The 15,149-nt window shown below is 37.1% G+C and overlaps 1 protein-coding gene across 1 annotated transcript in view; it reads left to right on the top strand.

The window, feature by feature from the left end:
• Positions 1-15,149, top strand: part of ATP11C (ATPase phospholipid transporting 11C (ATP11C blood group)) — a gene marked incomplete at both ends in the record, with an annotated part of 220,410 nt that overhangs the window by 147,857 nt on the left and 57,404 nt on the right. Inside the window, 4 exons of the mRNA XM_080719070.1 lie at positions 10,116-10,277; positions 11,145-11,296; positions 11,897-11,968; positions 13,808-13,881. Of these exons, the coding sequence (XP_080575196.1) occupies positions 10,116-10,277; positions 11,145-11,296; positions 11,897-11,968; positions 13,808-13,881 (460 nt within the window). The remainder of the gene's footprint in view (positions 1-10,115; positions 10,278-11,144; positions 11,297-11,896; positions 11,969-13,807; positions 13,882-15,149) is intronic.

Consider the following 15,149-nt stretch of genomic DNA (forward strand, 5'->3'; position numbering starts at 1 on the left):
CTTTCTACAAATGGATAGCCAGTTCTCCCAGCACCATTTGTTGAAAAGGCTGTCTTTTCTCTAGCGTATGAGTTTGGCCCCTTTGTCAAAGATTAATTGACTGTAGGTGTGTGGATTTGTTTCTGTTACTTCTATTCTGTTCCACTGGTCAGTGTACCTGATATTGTGCCAGTACCATGCTGTTTTTACTACTATTGATCTATAGTATAGTTTGAAGTCTGGGATTGTGATGCCTCCTGCGTGATTCTTGTTGCTGAGAATTCTTTGGCTATTCTGGGTCTTTTCTTTCTCCATATAAAGTTCATGATTGCTTTTTCTAGGTCTGTGAAGAATGTATTGGTATTTTAATGGGAATTGCATTGAATCTATAAATCATTTTTTGCAGAATGGCCATTTTGATATTTATTCTGCCTATCCACGAGCATGGGAGGTTTTTCCATCTTCCAAGGTCTTCAATTTATTTCTTTAATGTTTTATAGTTTTTGTTGTAGAGGTCTTTGACATCTTTGGGTAGGTTTATTCCTAGGTATTTTATTGGTTTTGAGGTTATAGTGAATGAAATTGATTGTATTATTTCTTTCATTGTGGATTCATTGTTGGTATAAAGAAAAGCCTCTGATTTCTTGAGGTTGATTTTGTATCCTGCAACTTTGCTGAATTTGTTAATTAACTCCAGAAGTATTTTGGTTGAGTTCTTAGGGTCTTCTAGGTAAAGGATCATGTCATCTGCAAATAAGGATAATTTTAATTCCTTTTCCTATTTGAATTCCTTTGATTTCCTTCTCTTGTCTTATTGCTGTGTCAAGAGTCTCAAGGACTATATTGAAGAGGAGTGGTGATAGTGGACATCCTTGTCTTATTCCTGATTTTAGGGGAAATTCTTGCAGTTTTCCCCCATTCAGTATAATGTTGGCTTTGGGTTTGTTGTATATTGGCTTAATGATGTTGAGGTATGTTCCTTTTATTCCAATTCTCTGTAGTGTTTTTAACATGAATGGGTGTTGCTGCCGAAAGCCAGCTAGTCCAATGGGGCGCGAGTTTGCTCACGGTCGAGGGTCTCAGTAAAGGTGGGGAAGGATAGAGTGATTTTCTACAGATTCTTATCTGTAGCGGTTCTTTCCTAGGAAAATAATCCTATGATCGGCGCTTTTAAAAAGAACCTGACATGGATCGATGCTTCTTGTGCAATCGAACACTTTATTTTGGACACAAGATTTTTTATATTTTCCCCTCTCCCAGTGAGTTTCTAGTAAAAAGAAGTGCAAAACACCCAAGGTACAAAAGAGAGATACACATGCAAATTACCAACCCTGAACAAGACAAAAGTAAAGACCTGGGATATCCCAGGTCTTTGTGTTTGAAATCAGTCCCATTATCTCAGGTGGGCCTTGTGCTCGGGAGCCCAGCCCCCTTTGGTCTTGCAGCTGCAGAGGCTTCTATTTGGCTAAAAGTCACACCCCAAATCACTTGAAGAATTTAGTTTTTAAGATCACTCGAAGAATCCAGTTTTTAAGAGTTTTCATTCCTAGGGCTTAGTCCAATGTCCTCCTTTATATATAATGGGGGACGAAGTCCGAGATTCCAGCTTTCATATAGTTATCTTAAGGAAAATCCGTGTTCCTTCATGATGATCTAGGGAATTTCGATGAATGTCTGCTGGATTTTGTCTGCAATACTATCCGCTGTCTGAAAACTTAAACAAACTCATGACACAGTTTAAACACCAAGAAATAACATGAGGTCTTTAGATTTAGTTGTCAGATATATTTCTCTAGCAGCTGAGCATTTTCCTTCTTTCCATATTCCTATCACTAACCTTCTGCAACTTTCTTTTCTTTTCTGATTACCCTAATTCTCTCTTTCCCATTCGGGCCAATCTCAGGATAAGCTCTTCTTCATACAAAATACTTTCTTATTCTCACCATATTTTCTTTCTTTCATCTTTACACATCTATTTTATCTGTCCTTTGTTTTGACATAGCTATTTTTAACCAGGTGGTGTCGCTGTATTGAAGGTCGAAGGTGGACTGGAATGCTGCTTCTAATTACCATTTGAACAAGGCTCATCTAATTACCATTTGAGCAAGGCTGAAAGTTTACTGGAAGGACATGGATTCAGTTTTCACTCACAGTCCTGATCTTTTTTCCACCGGAGCAATTTCAAGTGGAAAGTTAAAAGAATCATTACCAAAAGGATAGTAGTTATGAAAGAATATCTAAGAGTGGAGGAGTTTTTTGGCCAGAGACGATGCCCTCTCTCGGGGCTAATCGCCGATGACTACATGGATTCTCACACATGTAGATGCCGAGATGGAGTGGGCAGCAAAGTCTTGGCATGTTGGATTTTGTCAAAGGCTTTTTCACCATCTATTGCTACGATGATGTGGTTTTTATTCTTGATTTTATTTATGTGGTGGATGACATGTATTGATTTGCGTATGTTGAACCAACCTTGTTTTTCCGGGATGAAACCAACTTGGTCATGGTGTATTATTCTCTTGATATGGTTTTGAATGTGTATGGCTAGTATTTTGTTTAGAATTTTTGCATCTATGTTCATTAAAGATATTGGTCTGTAGTTTTCCTTTCTTGAGGTATCTTTATTTGGTTTGGGGATTAATGTGATACTGGCCTCGTAGAAGGAATTTGGGAGAGTTCCATCTCTTTCAATTTCCTGTAATAAGTTATGAAGTATTGGTATTAGTTCTTTACTGAAGGCTTTGTAGAATTCAGCTGGAAACCCATCTGGGCCTGGGCTTTTCTTTGATGGAAGAATTTTTATTGACATTTCTATTTCATTGTTTGCTATTGGTTGGTTTAGGCTTGCTATGTCCTCTTGGTTCAGTTTAGGTAGGTTAATTGTGTTTAGGAATCTATCAATTTCTTCCATGTTTTCTTGTCTATTGGAGTATAAATTTTTAAAGTAGTTTCTGATAATCCTTTGAATTTCTTCACTATCTATGGTGATGTCTCCTTTTTCATTTCTGATTTTAGTAATTTGCATTGATTCTCTTTTTCTTTTAGTTAGCCTGGCCAGGGGTTTATCAATTCTATTAACCTTTTCAAAGAACCAGCTTTTTGTTTTGTTGATTCTTTGAATCGTTTTTTTGTTCTCTATTTCATTTATTTCTGCGTGAATTTTAATAATTTCCTGTCTTCTGCTGGCTTTGGGGTTGGACTGTTGCAATCTTTCTAGGTCCTTGAGTTGTGCCAATAGGATCTGAACTTGGTGATTCTGAGTCCTTCTTATGTGGGCACTTAATGCAATAAACTTTCATCTTAATACTGCCTTCATAGTGTCCCAGAGATTTTGGTAAGTTGTGTCTCTGTTTTCATTTATTTCCAAAAATTTCTTTATTTCTTCCCTAATTTCTGCTCTGACCCATTCATCATTCAATAGTGTATCATTCAGTCTCCACGTATTTGCATAGTTTCTTTTGAGTTTCCTGTTTTTGATTTCTACTTTAATTCCATTATGGTCTGAAAAGATGCAAGGAATTATATTATATATTTTGAATTTGCTGGTGCTTTCTTTGTGTACCAGGATGTGATCTATTTTGGAGAAGGTTTCATGGGCTGATGAGAAGAATGTGTATTCTGTAGTTTCTGGATGAAATGTTCTATATATGTCTATTAGGTCCATTTGGTTTAAAGTTTTCTTTAGTTCTAAAGAGTCTTTACTCAACTTTTGCCTTGAAGATCGATCCAGTGGTGTGAGAGGCATATTGAAGTCTCCCAGAATTATTGTATTTGGGTCTATTTGAGATCTGATGTCCCGAAGGGTTTGCTTTACAAATGTGGTTGCATTCACATTTGGAGCATAAACGTTTACTATCATTATATCATCTTGGTGCATTGTTCCTTTTAATAAAAGGAAGTGCCCTGATTTATCTCTTCTGATGTGTCTTAAAGACTGTTTTGTTGGATATCAGAATTGCTACCCCTGCCCTTTTTTGTTCTCCAGTAGCATGGTATATCTTTTTCCATCCTTTCAGTCTGTGAGTGTCTTTGACAGGTGAGTTTCTTGCAAACAGCATATATTTGGGTTATGTTTTTTGATCCACATTGCCAATCTGTGTCTTTTGATTGGTGAGTTAAGTCCTCTGACGTTAAGAGTTATTATTGAAATATAATTTTTGTTTTCTGTCATTTTGTGTTCTGTCATCTGTTTGGTAGCTTTTTCTTTCTTCCTTACTTAGAAGCCCTTCTGATCACTTTCCTCTCTTCTCTGGTTCTGAAGTCTGCTTCTTTATTCTTCTTTATGGTTTATTTCTTTAAGTATTTTCTCTAGTGTTGGCTTTGAATTCATAAATTCTTTGAGATTTTGTTTATCTTGAAACACTTTTATTTCGCCATCAAATTTGAATAGTAATTTTGCTGGATAGAGCAGCTTCGGTTGGAAGTTATTTTCTTCCAAGGTCTGGATCATGTCATACCAATCTCTCCTGGCATTCATGACTTGGGTTGTATAGTCTGGGGGTGATTCTTATTGTTTTGCCTCTGTATGTCACCCAACCTTTGGTTCTCACTGGTTTTTAAGATATTTTCCGTGGCGTCTATGTTAGTCATTTTGACTATTATGTTGCGTGGGGAGGTTCTTCTTTGATCTTGTGTTAATGGTGTTCTGTATGTCTCTTGAACATGAAGATTTATCTCTCGTTCCATGTTTGGGAAATTCTCCGAAATTATTTCTGTGAAGAGATTACGGATGCCCCTTGTCTGTACCTCTATCCCTTCTTCAATGCCTTTTATCCATAAGTTAGGACATTTCATGTTGTCCCAAATTTGCTGTATGTTTAGGTTTTGTTGCTGTAATTACTTCTGCATACTGTTGACTGTGTTTTCGGTGTTGGATGAACTGTCTTCTAACAGTGATATTCTACTTTACATTTCCTCTAATCTTCCAGAGTTTCTTTCTATTGCTGACTTCATTTCATTTATTGACTCTTTCATTACATTCCAAACCTCTTTCTGATTCCTTTTTAGTGTTTCTAACTCACCTTTCATCTCCTCTAGACTTGTTTTAAATCCTTTCATCATATTGTAGATCAAGATTCAGAACTCCCCTTCTTGCATTTCTTGTAGATCAGTATTTGTGATTTCTGTCATTTCTCCATTATTCCTGGTTCTCATATTTTCAAAGTTCTCAGTTCTGCTTTTCTGCTGTCTTCCCATCGTTAGTGGGTATTATGTTTAGCCCAGTCTTTGTATTAGGACTTTAGAAAAGACTTATTCCCCGAGGAAAAAAAAAACAAAAAAACTTATCCCCCCAGAAAACCAAAAACCAAAACAAACCCAAAGACCCAAAAAGTAAAACAAGCAATACCAAACCGCAGTAGTAAAAAATAAAATATAAAAGGATAGAAAATAGTAAAAAAATAAAATAAAATAAAAGAGATAACCGTCCTACTATGTTACTGATATATGGTGAATCTTGTATTTGCTTCGAGTGTCCCCTTGTGGCCCCATGCAGGTATCGCACCTTAAGCGCTCTTCTTTGGTCCTGGAATTGAATTGGCCCACTTTGCGCACACTGGCACTCACATATATCGTACTCACTGTGTGCTCTCCGGGTCTGTGGCTCCTCTGAATTCGCACTGGCAGTCCAGTCTGTGGCTCTGAAGCCCTGGCAGCTCTCCCGTATCCTGCTGACTATTTGCTCCCGCGGTGAGCAGGTCCACTTCCCGGTCCCTGCTGATCTCCGGGCGTGTCTGTGGGGCCGCCTTTGTTGGGTGAACAGTGCAGCTCAGGAGCTCCAGTTTGCTGGCAACTTCAGGTATTGAAACTCTCTGGTCACTTTCAGACTTTAGAGCTTCTCTGGGAATGTTAAAGACCCAAAAGTCCCGTTTGGGCCAGCGGCACTGAGGCCGACTGTACCTGCACCTGCACTCCTCTGGCCACTGAGTCTTCAGCTCACTATCTGCTTTCTTTGTGTGTTGTGGTGAATCTTGCAGTTCAGTTGCTGGATTTTTTTCTGCCATATTCCCCAAGTCTGTTTTGGATCTTACGTTTAATTTTTTCTTTATTAAGACACTTCTGTCTCAGTAGTTGAACTTAATTTGCTTCAGCTAGTGAGGAACGCTGCGTCTCTCCGTCGCCATCTTGGAAATCCCTTTCCACTGCTATTTAGATAGGATAAAATTACATAAATAATGAGTGGGTATTTATTTTTTAATTTTTTTTTTTGCGGGTCTGGGTATGGGACCCAAGGGCATCCACCTCTGAGCTACATCCCCTGTCCTATTTTTTTTATTATTTATTTTGAAACAGGGTCTCGCTATGTTACGGAGGTCCTCTCTAAGTAGCTGAGGCTGTCTGCGAACTGTGATTCTCCAGTCTCAGCCTCCCGAATGCTGGGATTACAAGCGTGCGCCACTACACCCAGCTGTGAGCGGGTATTTATATTAGGCAGCATTGCTGCATTCACTGTTTTTGCGAGCTGGGGTAAAAGTACAATCTGTTCTTATTAGGCCATTAGAAATTATTTTTTTAGCACTGGGAATTGAACCTTCAAACTATACCCTTTACCCTATTTTTTTTGTTTTATTTTTAAATAGAGTCTCACCAAGTTGCTGAGGGCTTCATGATATTGCTGAGGCTGGCCACAAAACTGCAATTCTCCTGTTTGGGCCTTCTAAGTACTGGAAGTATAAGCATGTGCCACCACACCCAAACTAGGAATTCCAACAGATTGTTTAAAAACATAGATACTAGCTGAGTGCATAGCTCAGTGATAGAGTGCTTACCTAACATGCATAAGGCCCTGTGCTATATCCCCAACATCGCAAAAAAAAAGTTAACAATTTCTTGCTTGGCAATCATCCCTGCTTTCAGCACTTTTAGTTATATCCCTGATCCTGCGTCCACTGCATCAGGTATTGGGAAAAATGTTGAGGTGATCAGGGAAGAAGGAAAACAGTACAGTTGTTACACTAGCAAGAATTCCTTTGGCAAGAATTGCATAGTCTTATCAGGATTTCCAATCCTCTTCCCCAGATTCACCAAGAAAACAAAGAAGTATCTAGTGCGGACACTCATTTTGTCCTACTCATGTTGAGTATAAGCACACAACTCATGAAGCTATCTAGGTCCCCCACCAGTCATCACCTTAGCATACAATAGAGAATCTTCTCATTCCAGGTATTCTAGGAGCTTTCGTCAGGGAAGAAAGATCAAAAACATAATTCACAGTATCACTCTCATTTCAGGATTTCCATCTATAAAAATTATGACTTTGAGCTTGCTGATATAGAAGAGCCTTTTTAGCTAACTCAAACCTGTCGCCTGTCATTAAAAAGGAAGAAGCTGGCTAAGTACTGTGGTGCATACCTATAATCCCAGTTCTTGGAAGGCTGAGACAGAAGGATTACAGGTTTGAAACTAATATCAGAAACTTAATAAGACCCTATTTCAAACTTTTAAAATTGGGCCTAGGGTCTAGCTCTGAGGCAGAATGCCCCTGGGTTCAATCCTAAGTACTTAAAAAAAAGGTAGAAGCTACTTGGGAAAAAGAGTCAAGCAGGAAGCAACCTCTCCTTTTGCCTCTCTCCTTTAAATATGTGATTTTTTTTTTTGCAGTGCTAGAGATTGAACTCTGCTAGACAGGTGCTCCACCACTGAGCTTATACCCTCTGCCCCCAAGACTTTATTTATTTATTCATTAGTATGGGGAATTGAACCCAGGAGCATTCTACCTTGAGTGACATTTATAGCCTTTTTAAATTTTAAAACAGGGTCTTGCTAAGTTGCCTAAGATTGGCCTCAAACCTTGGATCCTCCTATCTCAGTTTCTCATTCCCAAGTACTGAAATTACAAGCATGCACTGTACCGGCATGCCTGCCCAAGAATGAATATGAAATTTTATATATATATAATGTTGGGAATTGAACCCAGAAGTATTCTACTCTGAGGTACACCTCCAGGCCTATTTTATTTTTATTTTGAAACAGGGTCTCACTAGGTTGGCGAGAGTTACACTACTTTTAGAAGCTCTCCTTGAATCTGTGATCATTCTGTCTCAGGCTCCCAAGTACTGGGATTACAAGTGTGAGCCACCACACCCAGCCAAGAATATATTTTAATAAAAACCACAAAAGTTTCCCCATCTCTTTTCTTGGGGTATTGGTTCTATAAATCTGATCCTGGGACCATCATTATCACTATCATCTGGGAACTTAAAATGTAAATTATCCAGCCCCACCTCACACCTACTAAGTGAAGAAATCTGGAGAATAAAGCGCAGCATTGAGTTGTAAAGAGCCCTCAGAGGGCATGTGATACAGGTTCTAGTATGATTGGTACACAATCCAGGTAAAGATTGCTGGCCTGTAGCTGTGAGATTCAGTGTTTGTAGACCCATACTGCCCAAATTGTTACATGTACGTGAAGAAATTGTACAATATATATTTAATTTTGGCACAGGTGATTGAATGCAGTGACATTTTACCTCTAAACTATACCACCACCCCTATTTTACTTTTTATTTGGAATGGGATCTCACTAAGATGGTGAGGCAGGCCGCAAACTTGTGATACTCCTGTCTTGACCTCCCAACTACTGAGATTACAAGCATAAGCCACCATGCCTGGCTGTATTTTATATTTTGAAGCTACCACCTCTGCCACTAATAAGTGATTCTGAATGGACTAATGCTCATCAAAGTGCAGAATGTGAAACAACCCAGGACAAAAGTCAGGAGTAACTGAAACTTAGTCATTTCTATCAGGAAAGAAAGCCCCCCCCCCCAATTTCATTTATACTGGAAAATCTAAATGAGACATGAATAATACTTGAATTTATTTAAAGAGATTTCTAATTTGGCTGGCTAACAGGAAAAAAGAAAAATTGGAATACTCTATTTGTGCAAGTGCTGCTATCATGAAAAGCAATTAGAAAGCAACTATTGCTGGAGTTCATCTCTTTCTCCCTTACATAATAAAAACCTTAGTCTTATGCTTATACTTATTCGTGTCAGCCCATAATTTTAACTATTTAAGCATGAACTGCCAAAACAGAAGATAAAATTGTGGGTTTCCAAAAGCCAGATGTTATAAATAGAAGAGATAAAAACTGAGATAAAATGAAAGTGTAGAAAATGGCCTATTTTAATGGAAAATGTATTTCATACGTCATTTTTCCATTCTTTATGAAAATATCCTCACATACTTGAACTTATCATTATGAACTGTGTTTTCTTAAATATAGAAGCTTTTTTGAGGAGTATCTGAAAAATATGTATAGTATATAGAAATAAATCAGTTTTGTTTTTTATCATTGCTGACCTATTGTGTCTTCTAATTAGATAACTGTTAACATTTCCATTTCTTATATTCATATATATTCTGTAGTTCCTATGTTCATTTTATGATGTAGTACATTTTATTTCAATCCAGTATTTTCACAGAAAAATTTTGTTTTTTAAGGGGAGAATGCCATCGGTTTTTATTTTGTTCCACTTTATTAATTTTATATTGTTATCAGTTATTCCAGCAGGTTACATGTTAGCCCATAATGAGTGTGAGTGTAGAGCCGGATGTGGTGGCACATGTTTGTAATCCCAGTACCTGGGAAGATGAGACAGGAGGATTGTACAGGTTTGAAGCCAGCCTCAGCACTTGGTGAGGCATTCAGCAACCTAGTACGACTCTGGTTTCAAATAATAGGTTTGGGAGTATAGCCCGGAGGTAGAAAGCCCCTGGGTTGCATCCCCAGTACCACAAACACAAAAAAAGAGTGTGAGTATAATTGTGAGGGTGAGTATGTTTGTGTGTGTATAATATAAATGTCAGTTCATTCTTTTCCTCTTGGAAAATTGACTTTATAATGTACATTCTATATATCCAAACAGGTTAATTTGAAGAATTAAATTGAAAGGCTTTTAGTTGGATAAAATAACATTTATTCTTATTAATCTCCTTTATTTAAATGTGATACTATTTGTGTCTTTAAAAATAATCACTTTTTACCCAGTTAATAATATTTCACCTGGAATTCCCTGACAAAAAATTCTTAGAAGAGGTGATTTTCTATGGATATGAAAATAGCTCTGCCTTACAGCCAACTAGAAATTCATTATACTAAAGAAGCATGTATATGTTTGTGTCCTTGTTTTCAGGTGGACTATGTATTTACAGATAAGACTGGAACACTCACTGAAAATAGCATGGAATTCATTGAATGCTGTATAGATGGGCACAAATATAAAGGTGTAACTCAGGAAGTTGATGGATTATCTCAGACTGATGGACCTCTAACATATTTTGACAAAGCAGATAAGGTGACATTTTCTGCATTACCATTTTACTGGCAAAGTCAACCTATGTAGGCACACACTATCACTGCCATAATAGAAATAAAGAAGTCCAGTAAGCAAATCACATAGACTTTTGAATAACCATCTGTTTTGTTTGATTTTTATTTTTTGCTTCACTTATTTTAAGAGCATCCCTGAAATTTGTAAATAAGTAGAAACTACAAGTAGAAACAATTATGGAAAATGGCATTTGAGTAAAATTTTCACATGCCAGCATGATAATTCTTTTAAATATAAGCTCATTCAAGAATGATATTGCTTCCAGTTATTAAAGTTTTAATGTCTAGGCATTAAAACTATACCTCGGCTATTGCCCAGTTGTCAATTAGCTACTAAATGAACACTTTTAGACCATAAAGAAGTCAATGAATTGGTTTAGATGGCTCTACAAAAACTTAAATAATTTAATGTAGTATCTAGGCATATTATCTAAAAACCAGGAATTCTATTATTTGCAAAAAGATATATAGCTCATTTGAGTATTAGAAACTTAGAAATTACTGTTATTCCATTTACTAGAGCTTATAACATTCTTTCACATGAATATTTTCTCTTCCCACTGCCTAGTTTCTTAGTGATGAAAGTAAAAGTAATATAGTCATTCATTAAGGGTGGTGGCATATGCCTATAATCCCAGTACTTGGGAAGCTGAGACAGGAGGATTGCAGGTTCAAGCCAGCCTCAGCAACATAGCAAGACCCATTTTAAAAAAATAGGGCTGGGTGTTGCTCAGAGGTGAAACAACTTTGGGTTTAATTCCCAGTACCATAAATAAATAATAAAAAGAATAATTATAATACTAATAATGCATTCTTCTGTTGTTTTCCACAGAATCGAGAAGAACTTTTTCTGCGTGCCTTGTGTTTATGTCATACTGTAGAAATTAAAACAAATGATGCTGTAGATGGAGATATTGAATCAGCTCAATTAACCTATATCTCCTCCTCACCAGATGAAATAGCTTTGGTGAAAGGAGCAAAAAAGTAAGCATTTATTGTACTTCTCTTAAGAAGTTGAAATCATAGGAAGATAGGAGTCCTTTTGGTTTTTTTCCTACTTGTTTGGGTAACTACATCATAGAACTCTCCTATTATTTAGTAAAAAGTCAAACTGCTTTATGTAAATGTTTTTGAAGAATTCCCAAGCTAATGAAATAAGTCCAAAAAGAAAATAGTGTTGCATGTGATGACTTGCCTTATTATTTATGCATGACAGCCATAAGTCAGAATGTTTATATTATTTGCAAATCACATAACAGTGGCCACTTTTTATACAACATGTTATATCTGAAATGTTCCCATAATTTGATATATGGTGGGCCATTTTTACCCATGAGATCCAAGATGATTAAGTGGCTGAGAGGTCACCCAGTTACAGACTTAGAATTATAATTGTCTCTCCCTTGGTTACAAAAATTGTGCCTGGGCATCAACTTGCTCAGTGTTATCAACTTATCCAGGAAAGGGAAGTACAGTTTTAAATTGAGATACTAGGAAAGAGAAGAATTCACAAGCATGGATAGCCCTATTGCAAGGAAAAATTGTTTATCAGAGACACACAGAAGTCTTTTGTTTCTTTGATAGGTACGGGTTCACATTTTTAGGAAATAAAAATGGACAAATGAGAGTAGAGAACCAAAGAAAAGAAATTGAAGAGTAAGTAGCTTTGTGTTTGATATTTGTTGCTTCCCAACCTCAGTCAACTTTAAATGGATTTAGAAAAGGCTGCCAAGGAAACTAATGGGTCTATAAGTATAGGACATTGTTCTTCCAATTCAGAGTTTTATACAAATGTAGCTGGAGTAAGAGAAGCCATTTTAGTAAAATGTCAGAAACCAGGATTTGCAGCAAGAAGTGCTTATTTGATTTATATATGGACCCAGGAGCCAGAATGAGAGTCCACCTGTACTGTTTCTGAGTTTCAGATGCCAAGCAATCAGTTTGGGATTGCAAGCCCAGGCAAAAATGGCTCTTTGGTGTGAGGCTAAGGGCAGGGACCCTGATGCAGCAGTGTCTTTGCATTTCCCCATTTGCTACAAAAACTCCAAGGAACAAAGCCATCTTAACTTAATGACAGGTTTTAAATAAGCTCAGTGACTAAATTGAATTCCTTTGCCTGAAGTTAATTATCTGATTTTCCTTTTGGCTCCTAGGATTCCCTGAGATCTTAGAAACCTATAATACATGTAGAGGTGCTTGGGTAATATTTACCCTTGAGGAGGGATGCTTGACAACCCAGAGGGATGGCTATTTGGTATGAGTACTAGTAATGCAGGGTCATGTTCAGAGTCCATATTCTAGCCAGTCCATAACAATGCTCCTATCTGGCCAACACCAAAGATAATACTACATATAGATATCTTACACAAAGCCCTACCCTCCCTCCAAAAAAAAAAAAAAGAACAGTGGCCCACTCACTTTTGACCCCAAACAATCTATATAATACATGTTAAATACATGTAGCTAAGTTGTTTCTTTTCAGAAAATAACCTCTCATGCTTTTCTGATAGTAACTTGTTATTTTAACGCTGCATCCCTAGTGGTTCAGCTATCATATAAATCTGACCAATCTCATAATGTCATTCCTCTCTTTTCTTTTCTTTTTTTTTTTTTGGTGGTACTAGGAGTGGAACCAGAGGCTTTCTACCTCCAGGCTATACTCCCAGACCTATTTTTAACTTTATTTGGAAACAGGGTCTCACTAAATTGCTGAGATCCTCACTAAGTAGCTGAGGCTGGCTTTGAACCTGTGTGATCCTACTGTCTCAGTCTCCCAAGTGCTGGGATTACAAATGTGCACCACCATGCCTGGCTTCATTCCTCTCTTTAAACCCTTCATTGAATTCCTTTTTATCTTAGAATAAAATAACAAATTTCTTAAACAGCCCACAAATTTATCAGTTTCTAGCCCCTGCTTACCTTTTCTATTTTATCTCATTATTGTTGTCCTATCAGTGTCTCTGATGTGCCATGTGTTCTCATGCTGCTCTGCCTTTGCATGTGACTTTCCCTTTACTAAGAATACCATGGTTCCTATTTTCATTATATTATTGTTACACAGTCCAGCTGATAAACCTTTTCTAGGAAGCTGTCATTCAGTTGGCTTTCTTCTGTGCCTTGTCATGTGATGAGTGACTTTGTTTCCCTATTATACAGACTGGAAGAGTATCTTTTATTAAACTTTTCTCCCTTATCATATTGTGAGCTCCATGATGGAGGACATTCAGGCAGATGCACCTCTATACCTAGCACTTCATAGTAGGTACCCCCTCCAATCCAATAAAGACACTCTCCTTACTATTTTAAGTAATGTAATGAAAGGATATATAAATACCCCTTAACCAGCAAAGTAACAGTTGTGCACACAACCAAATATCCTCACTGAAAGAAGACATCTTTCTGTTCAAAATGTTTATCTTATCTTTAGATGTATTTGTTGTGTTTTATTTTTCTCACTGTGATCTGTGTATCTTTTGCATTTCTCCTCTCTTAAAGGTATGAACTTCTTCACACCTTAAACTTTGATTCCGTTCGCCGACGTATGAGTGTAATTGTGAAGACTCAAGGAGGTATACATCCTTAAAACTGGACTTTTTCTCTTTATCCATGTGTAGGTTTATATGTTGACCAACTATTTCAGGAAAGAAAAACATTGGATGCAGTAGTATAGGATTAACTATAGTCTCACAAAGCAGTGTGTCTTCATACATTTAGAAACATATGTTCAGTTATCCAGATTTTCAATGACAAGACCCCTGGTATGATGGTAACTGCATTTTCTTGGCAATGAAACTGTATTCCTCTGCCCTAGATATTCAGACAGGAACAGAAAAGGTGCTTTTATATGCTTCAAGCTACTCAACTGTAAATATGTTCAGAGTACTCATTTCCTTTATGTTCAACTGTGAATGCTTCCTGGATACATAAACCATTCTTGGTTATCATCAATAAGGTTCTGGGCTAGTAATTTTACTGAGACAGCCACTCAGTATATTTGGATGGTTTGGTATTACCAGCAGCAAAGCCTAGAGTGTAGAGAACTGCTGATTTCCTCTCCCTGACCTTCCGAATTCTCCTATTGCTTTATACTCCCTGGAAGTGGAAGTATGTGACTAAGACTTAGAGATAACTAAGCCAGGCTTCTAGGGAAGGGCTCACTGGTTTCATTCTAGAGCTCAGAGCTGTTTGTTTAAGAGAGTAAAGCTTGCCCTTTGCTTGGAATGAGTACTATCATTCTGAGCTTCCCTATGTGTTTGGGAGGCACCATGGAGGTTTGCCTTCTGCTCAGATTCTGAAATATGCACAGGGAGGGAGCCCTCCTGCTTTGTTCACAGGCTCTCAGATACTTGTGTATATATGCATGCACATGTGTGTTTTGCCCAGATTTGATTTAAAAATATCCTTTATTCATTTCCAAGTAATTTGCTTTTTAGTATTAAGTCTGTTCTAAATGAAAAACATGGAAGAACATATCCCACTTTATTCATCCTTTGAAATATGACTGGAAAGTCATGAAGTTGATTTTAGTCTGTGACCATGGAATTTATTTTATGACTTTTAAACAGACTTTGAATGTTTGAGAAAAAATTGAGAAATAAGTGTAACATTTGAAATATTCACTATTCCTAATGTATGCATATGTACATATATGTTCTACTACAGATTATCTGGAAAATGGTTTTCAAGGGTCATTTACCTCAGAGTTATACTTTTTAATTATTTGGACTCATTTATTTACTTTATAAGAGTAAAGTATATTTTAGCTCAAAACTGTATTTCCCAGGTACATGAACTGATTTAAAGTTGCTCTTTATCAGCATTCTGCAAAGCTATTTTC

This window comes from Muscardinus avellanarius (assembly GCF_963383645.1).
Source record: "Muscardinus avellanarius genome assembly, chromosome: X".
In the NCBI taxonomy this organism is placed as follows: domain Eukaryota; kingdom Metazoa; phylum Chordata; class Mammalia; order Rodentia; family Gliridae; genus Muscardinus; species Muscardinus avellanarius.